At 40.3% G+C, this 19,521-nt stretch overlaps 2 protein-coding genes and 1 long non-coding RNA gene across 8 annotated transcripts in view; all 3 read left to right on the top strand.

The window, feature by feature from the left end:
* Positions 1-643: 643 nt before the first annotated feature.
* Positions 644-12,897, top strand: LOC146474896 (histamine H2 receptor-like). Of its 5 annotated transcripts, none has more exons than XR_014866086.1 (3): positions 644-1,000; positions 4,451-6,119; positions 6,189-8,749. XR_014866086.1 is itself a non-coding variant. In XM_085116643.1 (3 exons), the coding sequence occupies exon 2, from the start codon at positions 4,492-4,494 to the stop codon at positions 5,542-5,544; it is 1,053 nt and encodes a 350-aa protein (XP_084972769.1). In that variant the 5' UTR covers positions 644-1,000; positions 4,451-4,491; the 3' UTR covers positions 5,545-5,570; positions 12,787-12,897. The 5 variants fall into 5 exon arrangements, 4 of the variants coding, with proteins under 4 accessions (XP_084972769.1, XP_084972767.1, XP_084972766.1 ...); XM_085116643.1 differs by lacking the exon at positions 6,189-8,749 and adding an exon at positions 12,787-12,897 and having other exon boundaries at positions 4,451-5,570; XM_085116641.1 differs by having other exon boundaries at positions 4,454-8,749.
* Positions 12,898-12,990: 93 nt separating this feature from the next.
* Positions 12,991-16,104, top strand: LOC146474895 (histamine H2 receptor-like). Its single transcript, XM_085116644.1, has 2 exons — positions 12,991-13,997; positions 14,334-16,104. The coding sequence occupies exon 1, from the start codon at positions 12,996-12,998 to the stop codon at positions 13,995-13,997; it is 1,002 nt and encodes a 333-aa protein (XP_084972770.1). The 5' UTR covers positions 12,991-12,995; the 3' UTR covers positions 14,334-16,104.
* Positions 16,105-17,105: 1,001 nt separating this feature from the next.
* Positions 17,106-19,521, top strand: part of LOC146474891 (uncharacterized) — a 49,609-nt gene continuing 47,193 nt past the window's right edge. For both annotated transcript variants that reach the window (XR_014866093.1, XR_014866092.1), the window contains exons 1-2: positions 17,106-17,229; positions 18,638-18,715. This is a non-coding gene — a long non-coding RNA (uncharacterized LOC146474891). The remainder of the gene's footprint in view (positions 17,230-18,637; positions 18,716-19,521) is intronic.

Here is a 19,521-nt window from a genome sequence, read left to right as displayed (position 1 = left end):
ACGTAAGCTTCTCAATGACCTCTTCTCAGTCTCGCGTTGTGGTCTAAGACTGTCAAAGAAAGCACGATTCCTTCGCCAGGAACTCTCCAATTTCCACCGTTTTAGGTGTCGAGTGCTTCTTAGAAGTTGTTTCTTTCGATTCACCGCTTCAAAATGGTGAAATTTCCGTTTGAAAACGGCACACTTGAGTCCAGAACATGTTAACAATATGGTGCCAAATTTAATCTCTTTATAATAAATAGATCAAATGATGCGTTGACGTCACACAGGTAGGGGTGAGTGGGTCCCCTCCCTCGCGATGTAAGCGACAAGAATGGATTTTGATTGGCCTGCTTCTGTTGAAGACAATCAGAACAATACATCCCGAGTAGGGGAGGGGTGAGTTTAATGAATAAATTAATGTACCGAATTGTAGCTACGACGAAGAAAAAGAAATCGTCCCGTTTTTAGACACGGTATGCCCCCTCAGGGCATCCCGCGTAATTAGGTAAAGCAGCCACACTTCTGGCTTAGCGACCACGTCCTGTTGACACAATTTCGGGCTAGAGGGGGGGGGGGGGAGGGGGGATTAGGGAAGAATGTTTTCGTGACGACAGCAGCCGTCTGTGATTTAGATTATATTATTCACCCGGGAATATTCAGCACATTTTACGCGTACGTTTACTTTCTAAATGTTTGTACTATCCCTTTCGTTTACGTTCTTAGTTGGTACCATATCTAGCTCCTGTCTTAAATAAGGTTCGTTTATACGTTTCCGAGCATGATATAAAAACGCGCCAATGCGCGTACTTAGCTTCAGGACACACTTAACCTGGACGTGTCAATATTAGTTCAACATATTCCAGATTGTTTGCGACACACTATATCCCACTGACTGTTGCCGGATTTAAATCGACATCTTGAGACCGTGAGAAATCGACTCTTGAACGGCAAGAAAGATGGGAATTTGTCATGATACGAACAAACTGGAGCATATCATCAAGTAGCCGTGTATCTGCAGGTAAGCCTTATGATCACAAACAATTAACAAAATGTAAGCTTATGTCGGTTTATAATTACAAGGTCATAGCCGAATTACGTGAATTTCCTACGATAAAACAGTACGAATCTCATTACTATGGAGGCCGAAATGACAAATCTTACTTTCTGTGTATGTAAATACACAGAGCGCGTATTATATAGTTTTGGTTTACAGCGGCAAAACAAGAGACCAGGCATACGAGCGAATTGAATAGCGTGAAGTTGGCGAGGAATAAGCAAATTTGAAACTTACGACTGAGTTCTTCTCGTTTAGTTAATCTCTCTAATGATCCCGGGGAACAAAATCTTATTTGATTGAATAGATCATAAAAACCCTTGTTATTGCTTCGCAGTAAATGATGTTGAAATTAGTGTTTCAAATGTTTAGACAAAATAACGTTTTTGCTACTGTGTGCAGTGATTTAGCAATCTATCATTCAGCGAATTTCATCACCCATCCTATGCTCCCCGGGATCCTTTAGCCTTTCAAGGGTTTGATTTTCCGAAATTTCAGCTCACGCCAGACATCTGCCTCTTTATTTTGGCTTTTGCCGGTGATTAAAACTGTGAGTTAGGTATAATGGCAAGGAAAGAGAGCGACTTAGGGCAGCCGGTTTTTCGATGGCAGATTCAATATGATTCACGCAACGACCGAATGAGTGCTTTGTTTGTTTTGGGTTATTTTCAGACAAACATGGTATTAGTATATCACATGAAACATTGCACAACGTCGTCTATAAAAAGCTCTCCAGGGGCCACCCAACGGTTCTTTGCCGTTTGGATATCTGTTCGGGAAGCCTTTATCGCCTAAGAAAAGATGGATTTTATAGCTACAGTAGTTTTAAGGAGAAACTGAAGTTTTCTTCGTCAAAATGTCTGTTCAAAATTTCCTAACACTGGCCGAAAACTACTGAATTCTTTTCGTTTTCGAAGGAGCAAATATGTCGTTAAAAATGCGTAAAACCAACAACAATTTGTAAATAAATTTTTCGGGGAATAAGATTCCGTATTCTAAAAACTTTCTGCAAGTTAAATTTTCCGCTAAAGCATGCAAACAGATCACTAAACGAGCTGGGAACACAGGACTAGGCAGCATTTTAATATTAAAGCATTTTGTGAATTGGGCTGGTTGGGGTACGTGCCTCCCCTTTCACTTTTAAGTTTGTTTAAAATTTAAACGTGGTAAACTCAACTTTAGACAGTCTGAAAACAGTGGTAAGCAAAACAGTACTCATGGCTTCACGCAACGACCGAATGACCGTTTGGTTTTGGTTATTTTTTAATGCAAACATGGTTTTATCATATAAATATTGCGTAACGGTGTCTATAAAAAGCTCCTAGTTTTCAAAACAGACGTCGTGTTGATAGCCAGACACTGGGGACGTGCTTCCCGGCCCGCTCACTTCCAAGTTTGTCCAAATTAAACTGGTTAAAAAACACGTTTCGCAAGACAAAATAGTGCAAGCAAAACAGTACCAGAGGAAACTACAGATCAGAAGCTTAAATTCTTTCACATAGTCACACGGCGTTCGCAATTTCATCCAAACACACGCGATTTGACTCTGGGGTTGAGGTGCGTTAGAAGACATTCAGTTAGGGTCAAATTTGCCTCTATGAACAAGTTCTACCCGTATACATAACGTTTGCCCCTGGTTTCGTTCTTTTTTTTAAATTTATTTATGTGGCTTTAAAAAACCTTAGTTTTGGAAAAAAAGATATCTCCTAAGTAAAGATAACGTAAAAGGAAAACAAACGGAATTTCGGAAAAATCCTTTTGAGCTTACGAGTAAAGTTATATTCTGTGACGGATTGCATTGCATTGCATGTATGAAAATGTCAGAGGTTTTGCTAGTTAGAAATTAATGAAAATACCGTCACATATTCTCGGGTTTAGCTTAATCCAGGCTGAGCGTCGCGTTCATCATTTTAGTTGGTCTTTTTTTACTTTTTCAATATGCCGTTTTTCCCATGCATTCTAGAATTTTACTTATCTCGAACTGAGGTTCAAGTTAATAAATAAAAGCTTTGACTGCCAACATGAAATTATGTAAGGACGGGCGACCCAAATACCTCTACCCTGGGAAAACCAACGTTTCGTACATTTCTTTACAAAACCCCAACCAACCAGACCACCCTGTCTGTAAGGCTATCTTTTTTGCATCTAAACGGTCAAGCCAAGGCCGCCATTCTACCGGGGCTATGGTTTTAAGTCGGCGAACTAAATGCCGTCAAAATTTTATAACTTGGTGTCCGAGTGTGTCATCAGTTTGCTTTAATTGATTTTCTTTCTTGTATAGAAACTTTTTTCAATCTCCCGTTTTATCATATTTACCTTTTATCTAAATACTGCTACTACTACTACTACTACTACTACTACTACTACTACTACTACTACTACTACTACTACTACTCCTGCTGCTGCTGTTGCTGCTACTACTGCTACTACTACTGCTGCTACTACTGCTACTACTACTGCTGCGGCTACTACTACTGCTGCTGCTGCTGCTACTGCTACTACTACTGCTACTACTGCTACTACTTCTACTACTGCTGCTGCTGCTACTACTACTACTACTACTTACTACTACTACTACTACTGCTGCTGCTACTACTACTACTACTGCTGCTGCTGCTACTACTACTGCGACTACTACTACTGCCACTACTGCTACTGCTGCTGCTACTACTGCCGCTGCTGCTGTTGCTGCTGCTGCTGTTGCTACTGTTACTACTACTACTACTACTACTACCTTTTTCGAGTCCTCGCTTAAGGTTTTAATTCTGGCAAAAGCAGTTGACAGAAATTTTTGAGGACGCAATGTTTCTCCCAATACCATACCGTGTGCCTCGCCTTTTCTGCCTATTTCTAGAAAAAAGGGTAGAGCAGGTACGTTATTGTCAACGATTCTCCTCTTTTGATCAGCATTTAGCGATGTGCTCTCCATAAAAGCGCATATGGAAAACGGAACTATTGTGTTACTCGAGGTAAGACAATATGAGTTAACGTGTAAAAGCAAGCTATAACGTACCTCTTTATTACGGACACCAAGGGGACAGGAATAAGTGTTCATGTTATAAAGGTGTCCGTTTTAGAGAAGTAGGCTTTATATGGGTTTCGGTCTTTTAGGGACCAAGTGAACTATCCGTAATAGAGAGGTGTTCACTGTATTCCCTCCTGTCTTTGTTTCATATGACAATTAGCCTGCGTAGCAGACACATGGAAAATGTAGGGCGCACGAGCCACGCGCGGGAGAGAGACAGACACGCGAGTTTCACCCTCGTGTGTCTCCCTCCCTCGCGCTCCACGATTTTTTTAGCGCCCTATATATTTTTCACGCGCCTGCGACGCAGGCTATAATACGAGAATATATACCAGCAACTTGGCACCAGAAACTATATTTTTGAACATCTGGCTAAACCTCTTTTTCAGCAGATCAGTGAAGTTGCTTATGGACTGAACCGCACGCCAGGATGCCATTTACCAAGAATTTATGCGATGAAACTTGGCCGCCATTTTCTCTTTCCGTTTTTACAGTGCTTATGTCTGTAGTACTGTGTTTGATCACTCTGCCTGGAAACTTGTTACTCTGCATTGCGATACTTAAGGATCCTTACAAGGAACTGAAAAATTCGTTCAACTGCTTCGTGCTCCAGTTGGCTCTAAGTGACCTTCTAGTTGGTGCGTTGACAGAGCCGTTGTTCATCATGTTCCACATCAGAGAGGCTATGGGGTACCCGGTAATACACTATATTTGGATTATCCACCTGTCGTTCTTTATACCTTACACAGCATCGATATTAAGTCTCGCAGCTTTAATGTTGGACAGATATCTCACGGTGATGTCGTACTACAAGAGAATCTTATCTAACAACACAGTGATTCTGATATCAGTACTGATATGGGTGATATCTATAACACTACCATGTTTTTACTTCATGACTGGCTTTTATTTGTTCGCGTTTGTGTTTACAAACGCTGCGCTCATCGTGATCATCAGCATATTAACCTTCTCTTATCTCCGTGTTCATCAAAGACTCAAAGCTCAAATATCTCGCTGGAACTGGCTTCATCAGACTCAAGTAAAGCTAGACGCTATGTCGATGGAAAGGAAACTCAACCGAGCTTTTTACACCATTTTAGCAATCTTCGTGCTTTGTCTGCTCCCATCGCTGGTAATGATATACGTCATCAGTTTCTGTGACACGTGTCAATGTAAGTTTATTCACTGGCTGAGAGACCTGCAGTTTTTACTGCCTCTGGTTAACTGCTCGTTAAACCAGTTTTTATACGCCTGGAAGAGTCGCAACTTTCGGAGAGCAATTTCTGCGGTGCTCTGCAAAACAGTTTCGTATGAAGTTCAAGTTAACGTGCCAACTCTTAGTCCTAATGGAATTGTTTCTATCAGCGCTACGCGTTCAGATGAATTGGAGCTGATCCCTTTGGATCCTGGTAAACTTCTTACAAAGGTCACAGACGGGTTAGGCGAGGTAAATGAAGACGCTAGAAAAATTTTTAGTTATTGAAGACTGAATAACCTCAACGGAGAAAAGTTTGACATTTTCATTGAAATTGAAGCAATTTAGCAAATTAATTATTATTTCTTTCACTCTTAAAGTTAACCCTTCCTTCAAGTAACCTAAATTCAGTAGAGTTAAATCAATCTCGTACCCAAACCTTCCTGGGATCTGGGTACAAGATTACCCAATGTCGTCCCCAGGCTGTTATCAACTTTTAAATGACGGAGAACATCTCCGATATAACGAAGATACATCTGACCTGCTATTTTGCAGGGTTTGCTTTCGCCGGCATTTTCAATATTAATGGTAAGAATAGTGAGAAGATCCTGGGGATAGGATTACAAAATAACTGTAATAGTTAGACTGGCCGCTTAACGGTTATTTAAGCAGAATTTCATTTTAGTATTTTGCGTAATTTAAATGCTATTTTTGTTACTTAGGAGGAACTTTTAGGAGGGACTTGAGGGGCTAGCCGATTGCCTTGCCTCGTCGTGAGAATATTAGTGCTTTATGCACTTTCCAGCAATCCGATTGCTTCCCTAGTGTCATTCGCTGCCGTCGTTTGGCTCGTCACGCAACGCGTTCCCTTGGTGGGGGAGGGAGCGTATTGCATGACGAGCCCAAACGACGGCTGTGAAGGAGACTAATAGGCCATTTTCATGATGGCGTCATTTTACTACAACTACCAGAATTCATTTCGTTTTCCTTTTCAAATGTAAATTTTGTAATCCCAGTGGACAGCAAAGAACAATAGCTCTAATTAGCATGAGAAAAGGAAAACCAGAAGGATTCTGGTAGTTGTAGTAAAATGACGCCATGGTGAAAATGTCCTATTGCTTCCCATGCAAGTCGACGACGTAATACACGCTTACCCTTGACAGCCTTATTCAGAAAGCCCGCGTTCCAAACAACAACAACAACAACAACAGCAGCAACAACCCCAAATTGCATTTTTCTTTTCTTACTTTCTCTTTAATTTAATTTAATGTAATTTAATATTCAATTTAACAGCTTTATTGGCTGCTCCTCTTACAATATACAGCTATTTCAATTAACGTCGTCGGATTAAAATCAAGGTAAAAGACAAGACCGCAATGTTTTGTGGGATTATTTTTTATGAATAATTTCATCAAAATCATCCCTGCACGTGCAGGTCATTGTACTGCTAATTATAACCTATTGTTTTCTTCCGGCAGGACTGATTTTGATGAATTTATTCATAAAAATCCCACGTAAACTTTCGGTCTTGTCTTTTAGCTTCATGCTTTGAACCGACAACGTTAGTTGAAATGACTGTATAATATAAATTAAAAAGAAAGAAGCAAGACTCAAAAGGGGCAGGTGCAACGGGACGAACGTCCCATGCGAGGCATCGCCCCTGGATTAAGACCTAACTGAATTAAAACAAAATGAATACTCAAGCATTCGTTAAGAAAAAAAAATAAGAGTGGCATGGGCACGTTTGGACTAGCGTCCGCGTGCAGTGGTAATTGAGTTTATATACCCCTGACAGATGAGTGCTCATTAATTTGCGGACAAAAAGTTGAAAAGGATTAGGAGAGCAAAAACTGGTTGGGGGTGCTAGCTTACAAACATTGTTCCAAAGTTTAACTGTTCTGTTAAAGTACGAGGCCTGAAAAGTAGATGTTTTACAAAGAGAATTACATAGATTAAGGAGTTACTTTGTCTTGTACCGCCGTGGGAAACAAAAGATACGTAGTTCAGAACATCTAAATCAGTACTACTGACAATAAGGCATTTATAAAAAAGGCCAAGTTTTTGAGTTCGCGATCTAGAGAGAGTGGAAGTAAGTGTAGCATTTGAATATATTTATATAGATATTTGCGCCTTATAAGCTTTTTTTAGCATAGTCAGCCGCTCCTTGTATGACATTTCGCCTCTGCGCGTGGGAAGAATCCACCTGCCTGCACGTCTCTGCACCTGTTCCACCTTAGCATTCAGAGTAACGTAAGCGGGCGACCAGACTTGGGTGGCGTAACACAGCCGTGACTTGACCAAAGAAAGGGAGCGCCTAACAGAGACGTCAGTGAGCAGGGGACGTGTCCGTTTGAGCAAACCAAGAAGCTTGTTTGCTTTCGCAGTGATAGTGTGGATGTGTGAGTCCCAAGAGAGCGTACCAGTTAAAATGACACCAAGATCTTTTTCTTCTGAGACGCCTGTCACGGTTGTGCCATAGAGGGTGTAGTCAAAACCAATCGGGGTCTTTTTCCTAGTCACAGTTAGTGCTTTACATTTAGACGTGTTGAATCTAATATACTTGCGCTGCGACCAGTCGTGCATATTTGAGAGTGTCTTGTATGAGGTAACAGTGTTGTGTAGACGAGACATTTCAATATAGCTTGGTGTTGTCGGCGTAGAGTGCAGCCTTCACGCCGTCAGCAACTTCTTCCGGCAGGTCATTATAAACAGAGTGAACAACAGGGGGGGCCTAAGAATTGAGATCGCACCCTCAAGAGCCACCCTTTGTGTACGCTCAGTTAGGTAGTCCTTTAGCCAACAGAACAGTTGACCTTTTACACCGTATAGCCTCAGCTTTGCTAGAAGAACTCTGTGATCGACAGTGTCGAAGGCCTTAGCAAAGTCCAGATAAATCATATCTGAATGGTCTTATCTAAGGACTGTCCGATTGTGTGTAAGACTGACAAGAGTTGGGTTATACAAGAGCGGTTTGGCAGGAATCCATGCTGCAGTCAATCAATCAACAATCAACACCCGCTTGGAGCGGGTAATAGCTGAAGCCGTCGGTAACAGCATGACAACTAAATTGACAAGTGAGTCTTGTGGTTTTCCATTTCCATCCCAGAGCAAACGCGCAGTTGGGAATTCATGGATTCTCCTCAGTCCTTGAACGTTCACTGAAGAGTTGATTCGCTGATTCACTTTTGTGTCATGGGAGTCGTTTACACTATTTTCTGATTTGAAGAGATTTCCACTTACGTCTTGTGAAGCGTAGGGAAGGCGACAGATAAGCTATCAAGCCAACTGCGAGCTGATCATTTTTTGAGCTATTTAACAATTATTCCACAAGTGCGCGTTGGCTACTTGTTAAGGTGTCTGAAGACAGTTTGCGCGCGCCTTACAAATCCAAATCTGACAGAGGGTATCTTCACAAAACATTGAAGTGCAAAACCAATATTAATAGGAGATCTCTCTGTCAAAATTGCATGAAAGCAGCGTCACTATGTCAGTATTTTGTGAGTTTCATTTTTCTGGAGCCAAAAAACGGAAACAAATCTAACAAGTGCATTTTCCAAAAATAAAAGAAACCTTTTATTTGGGGACGATTAATAGCTCCCTGAGTTGCCATGGCAACGATACCTAGCTCAACAGTAACGATAAAAATACATTCCTTCTTAGTTACTCTTGCATCATGCTAAAGCCCTGGTCAAACGGCGCATGATAGTCTATGATATCAAGTTGATGATAGTCGATGATAGTTAAGACCAGTTAAGGCCGCGCGCTCGTTTGACCACCAGCTATCATGCACTATCATCGACTATCATCAACTATCATTCACTTTGAGCGTGTTCTAATTCTTCATGATAGTTGATGATAGTTTTTCCCGTTTGACCACGCGCATGATAGTTGATGATAGTTCTTCGGTCAGCTGTTTTCTCCACCAGCGATCCCAAGATTAAGTTTCAGTTAGTTCTTCCAACAACTGAAGGAAAAAGAAGAAGGCAGCTGCTTTCTTTCGTTGCGAAAAATTCCTCTCTGCGAAGTTTTGTTTGCAATGTTGATACTCGGCAGATGCCTGACACTAGAGGCTCAAGGTAATCTATTGTCACTTATCACAAGTTTCTCCGAGTCGTTTGACCACCCGCTTGATGGTTTGTAATGGCTGATTATAGTCAAAACTTTCATCAATTATCATCGACTATCATGAGCCGTTTGACCAGGGCTTACATGATCTCGGGCACCCAGAAGTACTTAGTTTGCAAATAACGTTCACAAACACGTGTATACTAGACACCTGTGTTCGGCCACCTTAATCAATATTTACTGAGCCTGCGGCAAATACTTGTTTTAGTATAATTACTCAGGTGATTACCAGAGAAAGACAAGAACCGCCCGAAAAATGTCAATTTTGAGAATGATGTATTATTCAGTGCGTGACACTGGCATACGCGGAAAAAGGAAATACGAGTGCTCCTATCAGGAGTCGAACCTGAGACCTTCCGCCTTACTAGTTCGGATGCTCTACCACTGAGCTACAGGAGACTTGTGGAAGCTTAGGCCATTAAACTAGGTTCATGAGGCAAACATCTTGCATAGGACTTGAAAGTCAATGTGTGGCTTATGTGCAATGGAACAATTGTCATGCGTTAATAAACAGAGACGCGCAGCCTGGCGATCACATGCTCAATCGAAATCACCTGGTCAATCGATAAACTGCACATGCCTCAGGCAGGTCCTTAATTGTCTGCCGCTACAATAAGAAAGAGCATTGACTTCTTCAGTAAATGAATGTTAGCTTTCTCCGACCCGTTTACCAAAATAGATAGGCTGTTTGGTGTACAACTCGAGGATGACTCGTGTTAGCACTTTGAAGCACAATTTCTTGATGATGGCTTCGCCGGTTGGACTTTTCTAAATTGTCCTCGGAGATAAGCTGCTTCAGGTAGGAATTAAGTCCTTTATTGGATTCACTAAACAAGTCCACGTTTATCCCAGATGAAATTTTTTTGTTGTGAGGCGGTGACTTTAGATGGTGGTTGAGAGCCGCTCGAAACGACAACAAACTAGTTTTCAAAAACTACCACTGATCTTTTCTCCTCACTGAAACGTAAACTTGGAGAGACCTTTTTTCATCTCTTTTACGTCCATGCTTTCGAATTCTGTCTAAAATTCGTTTTGTTGGTGAAACTATTCTGTTAAATCAGAAGAAAATTTTGCGCGAATTTAATTTTTTTTTTTGTTTTCATTTTATATTGGTATCGACATCGACAACATTCCCACTGCAGTTTACAAGATTTTTATTACAATTAGCAAAACATTCATATCTTGCCTTCGAAAAGTGCCACCCCGGACCTGAGTGCATTTTTAGTGCCTTTCGGAATAGCATTTTCTTTCATCTTATTTATTTCTCCCTCAGAAACATCAACTCGCTAAACGGCCATTTTGACAATTAGTGCTCCTGCTATATTAACCTCGCGCCAGGTGATTATAGCAGGATATGGCGCACTCTTCGACCAATGAGATCAATAGGATCTCTATAATCACCTGAGCAATTATACTAATGGCTCATATACCATGGCCGCTAAACTAATAAAAAAAACTCTGGAGCTGCGCTGTCAAATGAACCTGTTTTTAATAAAGACTTTTCTAATGAAAGGTGGCCGATAAAGTATTTTTTAATTTTTTTGATAATAAGGAACCGCAGATTGGAATATTCACAGGCAGTACAACCAAGATAGAAATCAACTATCCACCTAGTCCTGGCCTCGCGAGGTTTTGCGAGTCACGTGTTTCTAGCAAAGACCTTTCTAATGAAAGATGGCCGGTAGACTATTCTTTTATTTTTATCATTATTAGCCCTACTTGCCTCAATTCAATAGAATTTTTACTCTAGAATGAGGCAGGCATTTATTAAAAAAGTTTATTATATGGCCACGGGCCGTGTCTCAAAAGGACTGGAAACGATCAAATTCAAGATCTGTACTGGCGAGCTCGGTCAAGATTCTCCGATACAAACCGCCCGCTCGGTTAATACGAACTAGCTATTGCAGTTTTTCCTGTGAAGCAGGCGTAATCAGGGAGGGGAGCGAGAGGGAAGAAGGAAGAAAGGGAGAATTGGGGGAAGGGGAGAAGGAACGTTCCCTCTCCCCTCCCCTTGACATCCTCCCTAATTACTTGATAACTCAGGTTGTAGAACTTACATCGGTTTAACGGGAAGTCTTGGCTTCGAATCCCGTTCAAGCCTGAATTTTTTTCCAAACTTTCTTTTCGCAACTCCTAAAGTTGCGTTGTGATAGTTCATTGATTTTCTGTCATTTAAATTATGTGTAGCGATTGAAACAAAGTTTGATTTTTGTTTATATATGTTTTTCTTAAATTTGCATTTATGAATTATAGGAAGCTGCACTGGTAAACAGCTAATGCTAACAAAGTATCAGCTTCATCCCTAGCTAAACCGAAGAAAACTTACCCTGCATACAAAACGAAAGAGGGTGTTTGGCGTTTTAAGATCATGGACTGTTAATTTATATCTGATTTCGGCTGAGGCTTTTGCTTTATTTCAAAGCCTATAATTCAGTTGAAATGTTTTTAGCGACAAATTACTTTTTACATTCATGACACCTGCCAAGAGACGTGAAAGTGGAGATAACAAATAAGCAGCAACCAATTTTGTCAGTGTTTATTTCAATGTGGTAGTAAACTGATGAAGGTACGGCTCACTTCCTGTAAAGCGACAAAAAGTATCCTATCACCCTTTACTTTTTAAAAGATAATCATGATTAGACATTTCTTGTAGACCTAGTGTTGTTTACGACACCTAAATGATTGAAAGCTCTCGAATTGTTTACCGCATCAAGCTGCATTCAAATAAACAGTTTCTTTGATAAACATTCTGTAACGTTTTCAAACTCTCCGAGATTTTTTTTAAGCAAAATAATAGCTCGGAGGTCATTTTTGAGTTCAAAAGAGAAGACGTGCATTTTTATTCGATCCCGTTTACTCCTTAATTTCATTTTGTTGAACGAGTTGTAACGTGTGAATCTTTTATAATCCCTATTTACGCCATTAACGGATGAATTTTTGCTTAACCTAAGTCCTAAGAAAAATATGAAATTTTGCACTGTAATCATAATTGCTAATCAGTATATATGCAAACTCCGATTCTCCGAAAATTCATCTAAACTCGACAGGAAATTAACTTGTCACTCTGTGGTTGTAAAACACTTAAAGAATAATATTACAACTGCAGAAGAAGAACAGCCGTCTTTGGATATTTGGACAAGGCAGTTGGAGTTTTCGCACGTTAAATAATGGCTCTAATCCTAAAAGAAAAACCCTCAAGTAAAATTTAGAAAGAAGACATCATTTTAACGGTGGGTCCTACATTGAGCCTGTTTATCTTATCTACTATGGTCAACAAAAGCAAAAAAGGAAATTGGTTTCTTCGGCAACAAAAACAAACATTCGCCGCTCTTCATTCTTCTCGTTTTAAATCCAAGTTTATTATTGCCATCTTTTGCAGGCTAACAATTCTTTCATCATTTTCAGGGTGACTGGAAGATATAATTGCGCGCCGTCACCATGACGCAATAGAAAGTTTGAGTGTAAAGCGACAAATAAAGGAAATAAGATTCAGCAAGAGAGATATCAAAAGTTTCCGGCAAGTGACATTCTCGAGAACAGGTGACAGACGTTACGAACTAGTCGGGATTAGATTGCCGGAATATTGCTACTCAGTTCGTATTTCAAAAAAGGAGATGAAGTTCGGGGCCAATCTATGCGACGATGTCTGGGCCCCGTTCGCCACATCTGTGACAACAGCCTGTGTTTCGGCCATTTTGTGTACTATCACCGTTCCCGGCAATTTGCTTATCTGTTGGGCAATCATTAAAGATCCAAACAGAGAACTGACATCTTCGTTTAACTACTTGATTCTGAATCTGGCTATCGCTGATTCCTTCATTGGAATTGTCACTGAACCAGTGTTCGTGTGGTACCACACTTCGGAGGCAATGCACGAAGAAGTCTTGGGACTACGTTGGTTGGTTTATATGTCATATTTTATGACTTCTACAGCTTCGGTGCTAAGCATAGCCGCTCTGGCTACGGACCGCTACTTAGCTTTGACTTCAACAACTATAAGAAAGCTGTCTTCCACGAGAGCTATTGCCGCCTCTATCGCAATCTGGCTTATTTCCGTAGGTCTGCCTTTTCTTTATTTCGCATTTGGATTTTACAGCTTCGCCTTCATTTACGCCAATACAGCAATAATTCTAACCCTTATCTTGTTAGCTTTCTATTTCGTTAGAATTGTTCGTAGTCTAAACGCTCATGAAAAACGCATGAAAGCTGTTCTTGGTCAGGACAGCCAACGAAGAGGTCTTCGCGTGGAAAGGAAGGCCACAAAGTGCTTCTTTCGGATTTTAATTTTCTTCTTTGTATGCAGTTTCCCATCTTGCGTCATGATTTACGTCATAAACTTGTGCAGCACGTGCAGTTGTGACGTTATACACTGGTTTAGGGACCTTCAGTACTTGCTGGTACTCATCAACTCCTCATGTAATCAGTTCTTGTACGCATGGCGCATGAGTAGCTTCCGCAGAGCGTTTGGTAGGATTCACCCATTGTTCGTGGGCTGGGAAGGAAGGAAGAGGAGGTCCACTGTGTCGATTGTGCCTTCAGTTAGCACTGCACTCAGTGATATGGACAAATGCGGGACGAATGTGGGGCTTGAAAACTGCGCCTTACATAGAGAATAGGTAAAACTAAAAGAGTTACTCCTCTTCTGATAAGTGTTGTTATTGTTGAACTTGAATAATCCAGGAAGTTTTGCTTGGTGAAGCTGCAAATTCTACCAATTTGACTATTGACTTTCTCTTTGTCTCATTTATTTCGGGTCTTCTTGAAATTCATACAATTATGCGTCTTTCATACACCTTAAGTTTTAGCAAAATGTTAAATCCATAAAAAGTCTAACCTATTTAAGTAATTGTCTCTCACAACCAGTAACAAAAGTTAGATTTAGCAAAGTCGAAGATGTCCAGTGAAAACGCGAGAAGACATTGGATGTTATATTACATCTTTTACCTCCACAGGTCACCCACGCATGCAACATTGCCTCATTGCTCATCATTCCATTGACCTCTTATTTTGTGGGCTTGGGGAACCTGTGTTTCCGCAATACTTTTTATTGTCGCTTACGTTTACATGAGCATTTTAAATTATTTATTCCTCATTATATATGTATTATTAGCGTGTGCAAATTAAAATCCATAGCAGCTTGTCCTCGTTGATAGCAGAAAAAAGAGGAAAAGAAAAGAAAAAAAAGACTCACGCTCAGGTCGTACACTTTTCTGATTTCCCCCCTTCTTTTACGCTTAAGTTCAAATAAGGTTTACTTCATGTAATTTTAAGAGAAAGACAAAAGTCAGTTTGAGATATGGTAACGAGTGTCACATGACAGGGCTGGACGTCATCTGCTAAGTTTCACATGTAACATTCATCCTGCATGCACTCTTTGTTTCTGTGTTTTTTAATATAAGAATCTTTATAAGAACGTTGATGCTGAGATTAACCAAAACAAGGGAACATACTAAGAACATACCCCAGGCTGAAAGTCAGTCGGTTAAGAACGTTTTTATTTTGACCTTTCGCTTATTAAAATTAGCATTATGAATACGGGTAAAAGAAACTTTAGTCTGATCAGTACAATTAACCAAAACTGCTGAGAGTTGACTGGTACGATATCTTGTACGCAGCACAAGAATAGGTCGCGCAAGCATGTCACAGGTAGCTTGATACAACATTTTATTAAAAACTGTATGGATCATTGTAAAACGCAATTCCAGGGATTTGATTGGCTTTAGTATACAGCTATTTCAATAAACGTTGTGGGATCAAAGCTTCAAGCTTAAAGACTTTCTCAAAGCAGCTGCCAACTCATCCACTTTCAAGATATTCTAACATTTCTTTGATCCAAATGGCTCGCCATCGTAGATCTTCACTGAACGGGCGAGGCATAACTGATTTTGATGAATTTATTCATAAAAAATCTCACATAACCTTGTGGTCTTGCCTTGTAGTTTTATACTTTGGTCCGACAACGTTATTGCAACAGCTGTTTGAGTCATTATATACCATGCTCAAGATATAGCGACCATTAAATTGTTTTCTGGTTATTCTTGGAAAGCGAAATCAGCAAGATCTAGCAATATTTCTTGGTTGTTTTGATAAAACAATTATTCAACTCACGCTTGTTGGATATGAGATGATTATAGCCAACTCGGCGTATCGCGCCTCGTTAGCTATCTATCATCTCATATCCAACCAGCTCCCGTGGAATAATTGTTAAATAGCAAATAACGTTTTTTGACAGGTTTCTGGTCTCATGTGCGTTGACTTATGGAAGTACTGAAACAGATAACTTAGGAAGATCTTAAGAACGTTTTCAGGCTGAAATTGCAAAAAAATGAAAAAATAAATAAAAAATAAAAAAAATAAGAGCAAGCCCCTCAAGCCTCATCCCCAAACTTAAAGCATAAATAAAGCATCGTTACGACTTTTGTATGCGTGTCTTTTTTACCGCGTTCAATTTTTGGGAAGTTTGTGGTTGTCGTTTAAACGGTATTACGACAACGATGATCGCTGTGAAGGACAAGGGAGAGAAGCCGTTTCATCAAACTTTCAGCTTGAGAACAAGGTACCCTGAAGGTATCTGCATAGCTAATTGAGGTACTTGCTATGAAACCTTGCCACGACAACTATGGGTTGCTGAGTACAATGTAGCGTGAGATTTGTATTTTCAGTTGTGTAGGCAGAGTATCTGTAGTATTTGTAGTGTTTGTAACTGTAGTGTTTGTAATTGTAAAAAAGAGTGACATAAAAAAAAAAAAAGAAAAAAATGGGTTGCTGCACTGTTTCTCCACTACATTTCAAAATCCATCATTACTAACAAAGGAGAGATCTCCATGATCTTCGCCTCGCTCGAAAAACCATAATAACAACGGAAAACACGAAAAAGCCAACTTCATTAAACATACTGGGTTCATAACTTAGATATGGGTAAGAGATGAACCTCTGTTGTTCTCACAAAAATCTCAAGTAGCGTTATCCGTGGGAAATACGGGGAGAGGGGAGGGGGAGGGAGGGGGGCTTCCCCCTCTCTCTCGATCTAGCTTTGCAACAATTTGTGGCCCTGTAGGGTTACGGCTGCATTCAACGGTATCTTACATGAACAGCTAACTGACAACTGAATTCACTTCAATAATGCAAGGGCCACTTGTACTGAACAGTACCAAAGTGAAGCCGAATCTTTGTGTAGAACAGGATCAGCAATGATACTCTGCGAGCAGATCCCTTCGATCTTCCTAGATAAGGCACAGCCTGACCACCCTCTGTTTGTGTGGTGTAATGACTGTTTGCAACTTGAGACTTTATATTCACGCGACACGATCGGTTGAAATTTTTACTAAGTAGAGATATTTAAAGTCGTCTTTCACCTATATGTTGAAATAAAGTTTCAAGGAAATGCTGATTGAGTCACGCGTGGTGTTTTTTTGCCATTCCGAGCCGTAGAAACCCTTCTCTGGCGCGTTTACTGTTCAACAGTGCCTCCCTTTCTCTAGTACCGGCCTTCGGTCGGCAACACTGTTGAACAGTAAACTCGCCAGAGAAGGGTTTCTTCGGCTACACATAACACCCCATCGAACCTCTGTGCGCTGCGGAGCTGAGGAGGGAGATTCTTGGACTCGTTGCCCTCGATCCAGGGGTTCCTTGGGACTGAAGGAAGGCCGCTACATGACGATCTAGGCGACCGCTGACCAGTTTTTTGTAACCCCGATAGACGACCCGATAAACAGCGATTCACACCGATGCACACACGGGCGTCGCATTGTGGAGCGTTGCATCGTTCAACTCTGGTTCAACATAAAACAGCTGAGAAGGGGCCTAAACAACCTGGCTCTGTGGCTTTATAGTGTGACCAATATACAGGTATGTATTTTACTCGTTTTTGTCTTTAAAACTCGCATATAAAAGTGATAAGCGAAGTCTGTTCGATCTGCAAGCATATCTCACGTGCTTGTTGAGTTGTTGTCAGTCGTTGAAACGTTTCCGTGCATTTTTCCGTTCATAAAGAAAATGCAAATCAAGATAAATCTGGATAAATGTACCCGGAATCCACCAATGTATAAGCTTATTGACATTTTTGCCAAGATTTCACCTGTGTCGTATGTGTAAGCGCCAGAGGTTTTCAAGGGGTGGTCCCGTATTGCCACGCAGTAAATCAAGGTTATCATGTTCACGACACGTGCGAAAATGCATCTGAAATAAATACATCACTGTACCTTAGCTATCTGAAAAGCGTACATTATTTAAATGAAGTATTAGTCTCTTCATGCAGTCGAAAATGAATGAATGAATAGCAACGTTTTAGCTATAAATCCAACTTCTTTGATGCATTCACGTACATTCCTTTGAGGCGTCCACATGAAATATGGAAATGATACATGTTTCGGTAATTGTGAAGAACAGCTCACGTCCACTGACTGTCAGTCGACTGTTGGCCAACAGATTACTGACAGGTTACCAACAGGTTACCAACAGATTACTGACAAGTTACCAACAGGTCACAGGCTTGGGATTATAAGTCTCAGTGCTTGCGAGATGTGGTTAATTAATTAGTGTGGTGCTTTTACATGTGCATGTATGATTAGCGTCCAGTGTACTCATGTACTCATGAGATGCAAAGTTCTGAGACTTATGACCCCAAGCCTGTGACATACTTGTTGAAGGTTAAAATGAATCCCAGGTTAAAATGATTTCAACCTAGGTTGATTTGTATTTTCGTTTGTTTTAGATGTAAATTACCCAACCTTAACAAAGGAAAGTACAAATCAACCCAGGTTGAAATCATTTTAACCTGGATTCATTTTAACCTACAACATACTCACCACAAGAGTCACCTATAGCACAGTGGCTAGAGCATCTAAACTAGTAACTGAAAGGTCGTGGGTTCGATTCCTACTAAAGGCTTGGAATTTTTTTTCCCGAGAACTTTCATCGTGTACTTATTATATATTTCACAACTGTTATGAATTCACTTTACATTCAACTGCCCCTCTCCCCCACTCTCAAGTTATGATTTTACACAACGTAATTATATGCACTCCCCTCTACATGCAGCTTCCTATTTTTTTCCAAGCAACTACACCTGTATTGTACAGTCTCCTAACTGAATTTTTGGAGGGTGCAGCATTTTCATAGCAAAGGAAGGTTTCAGTCTAAACAACTATCCTATCCCCCAAATAAAATAGGGCTACAACCTTGGCTTCATTTACAGTGTATTATACTTCTTCTTACAAATACACGTAGCAACTACATTAATCTGCTTCTTTTTCAGGGCTTTGCAGATATTTATTTTGATATTGGATGTACATCATCACTCCAGCAAGAACAGAAAGAACAATGTGGATCAAGGGTACATGAAACCTTTTGGTCAATTGTAAACCTATAATTATATTATTTTTTCGTAAAGTAAAGAAGCAACCAAATGAATTACTTGAAAATCTGAAAATCCTGTACATGTATAACCATACATTCAACTCTGTTGAATGACATTGTATGGGGGGAGGGGGGGGGGGGGCTGAGGGAAATGAAGGTATCTTTACCAATCCTGTGATGATGAATGTTATTACTCTTGACTAAAAGTTAATGTTGAATTACTTTGGCTGGCCAGGACTTACATTTACATGTAGCTAACTGTATTTTCTCTGGCATAAATTTGTTTGTTGCAATGCAGTTCAATGTTTATTTTCTTTTGCTTCAAGTTATTACAATTTGAATCTGAGTCTTGAAAAGGAAAACAAAAATAGGGCGGTTTGAAAGTTTCAAACCAAAATCAAATATTGTGAACCACAATATACAATCATGTAATTATACCCATTGAACGTCAGTTTTGAATAGTACATGTAGTTACACGTATTTATCATTGCTAGATCTAACAGAGGGCTCTCTTTTTGTTCACAGAATACAAAGCCCAAAGGGCTGGAATTTTTTTTTTACCCCCTACACACCCTGTAAGAAGTACATACATGTAAAATACTGGATAGACAGATAGATCCCTCAACTGGCGAATGATCTCTGTTGTCTCTACATACATGCAGTGTTAATTCAATGCAGAGTCAGGTGTTGACAAGATACCCTCTTCCCCCTTCTAATCCCCTTTTGTAATACATTATCAGTGCCCCATTTGGAGGTCAGACTTCTTTATACCCCCCCCCCCCC

Source organism: Pavona decussata, unplaced genomic scaffold, assembly GCF_977016875.1.
Source record: "Pavona decussata unplaced genomic scaffold, jaPavDecu1.1 SCAFFOLD_87, whole genome shotgun sequence".
NCBI lineage: Eukaryota > Metazoa > Cnidaria > Anthozoa > Scleractinia > Agariciidae > Pavona > Pavona decussata.
This window is presented reverse-complemented; position numbering and strand designations above follow the sequence as displayed.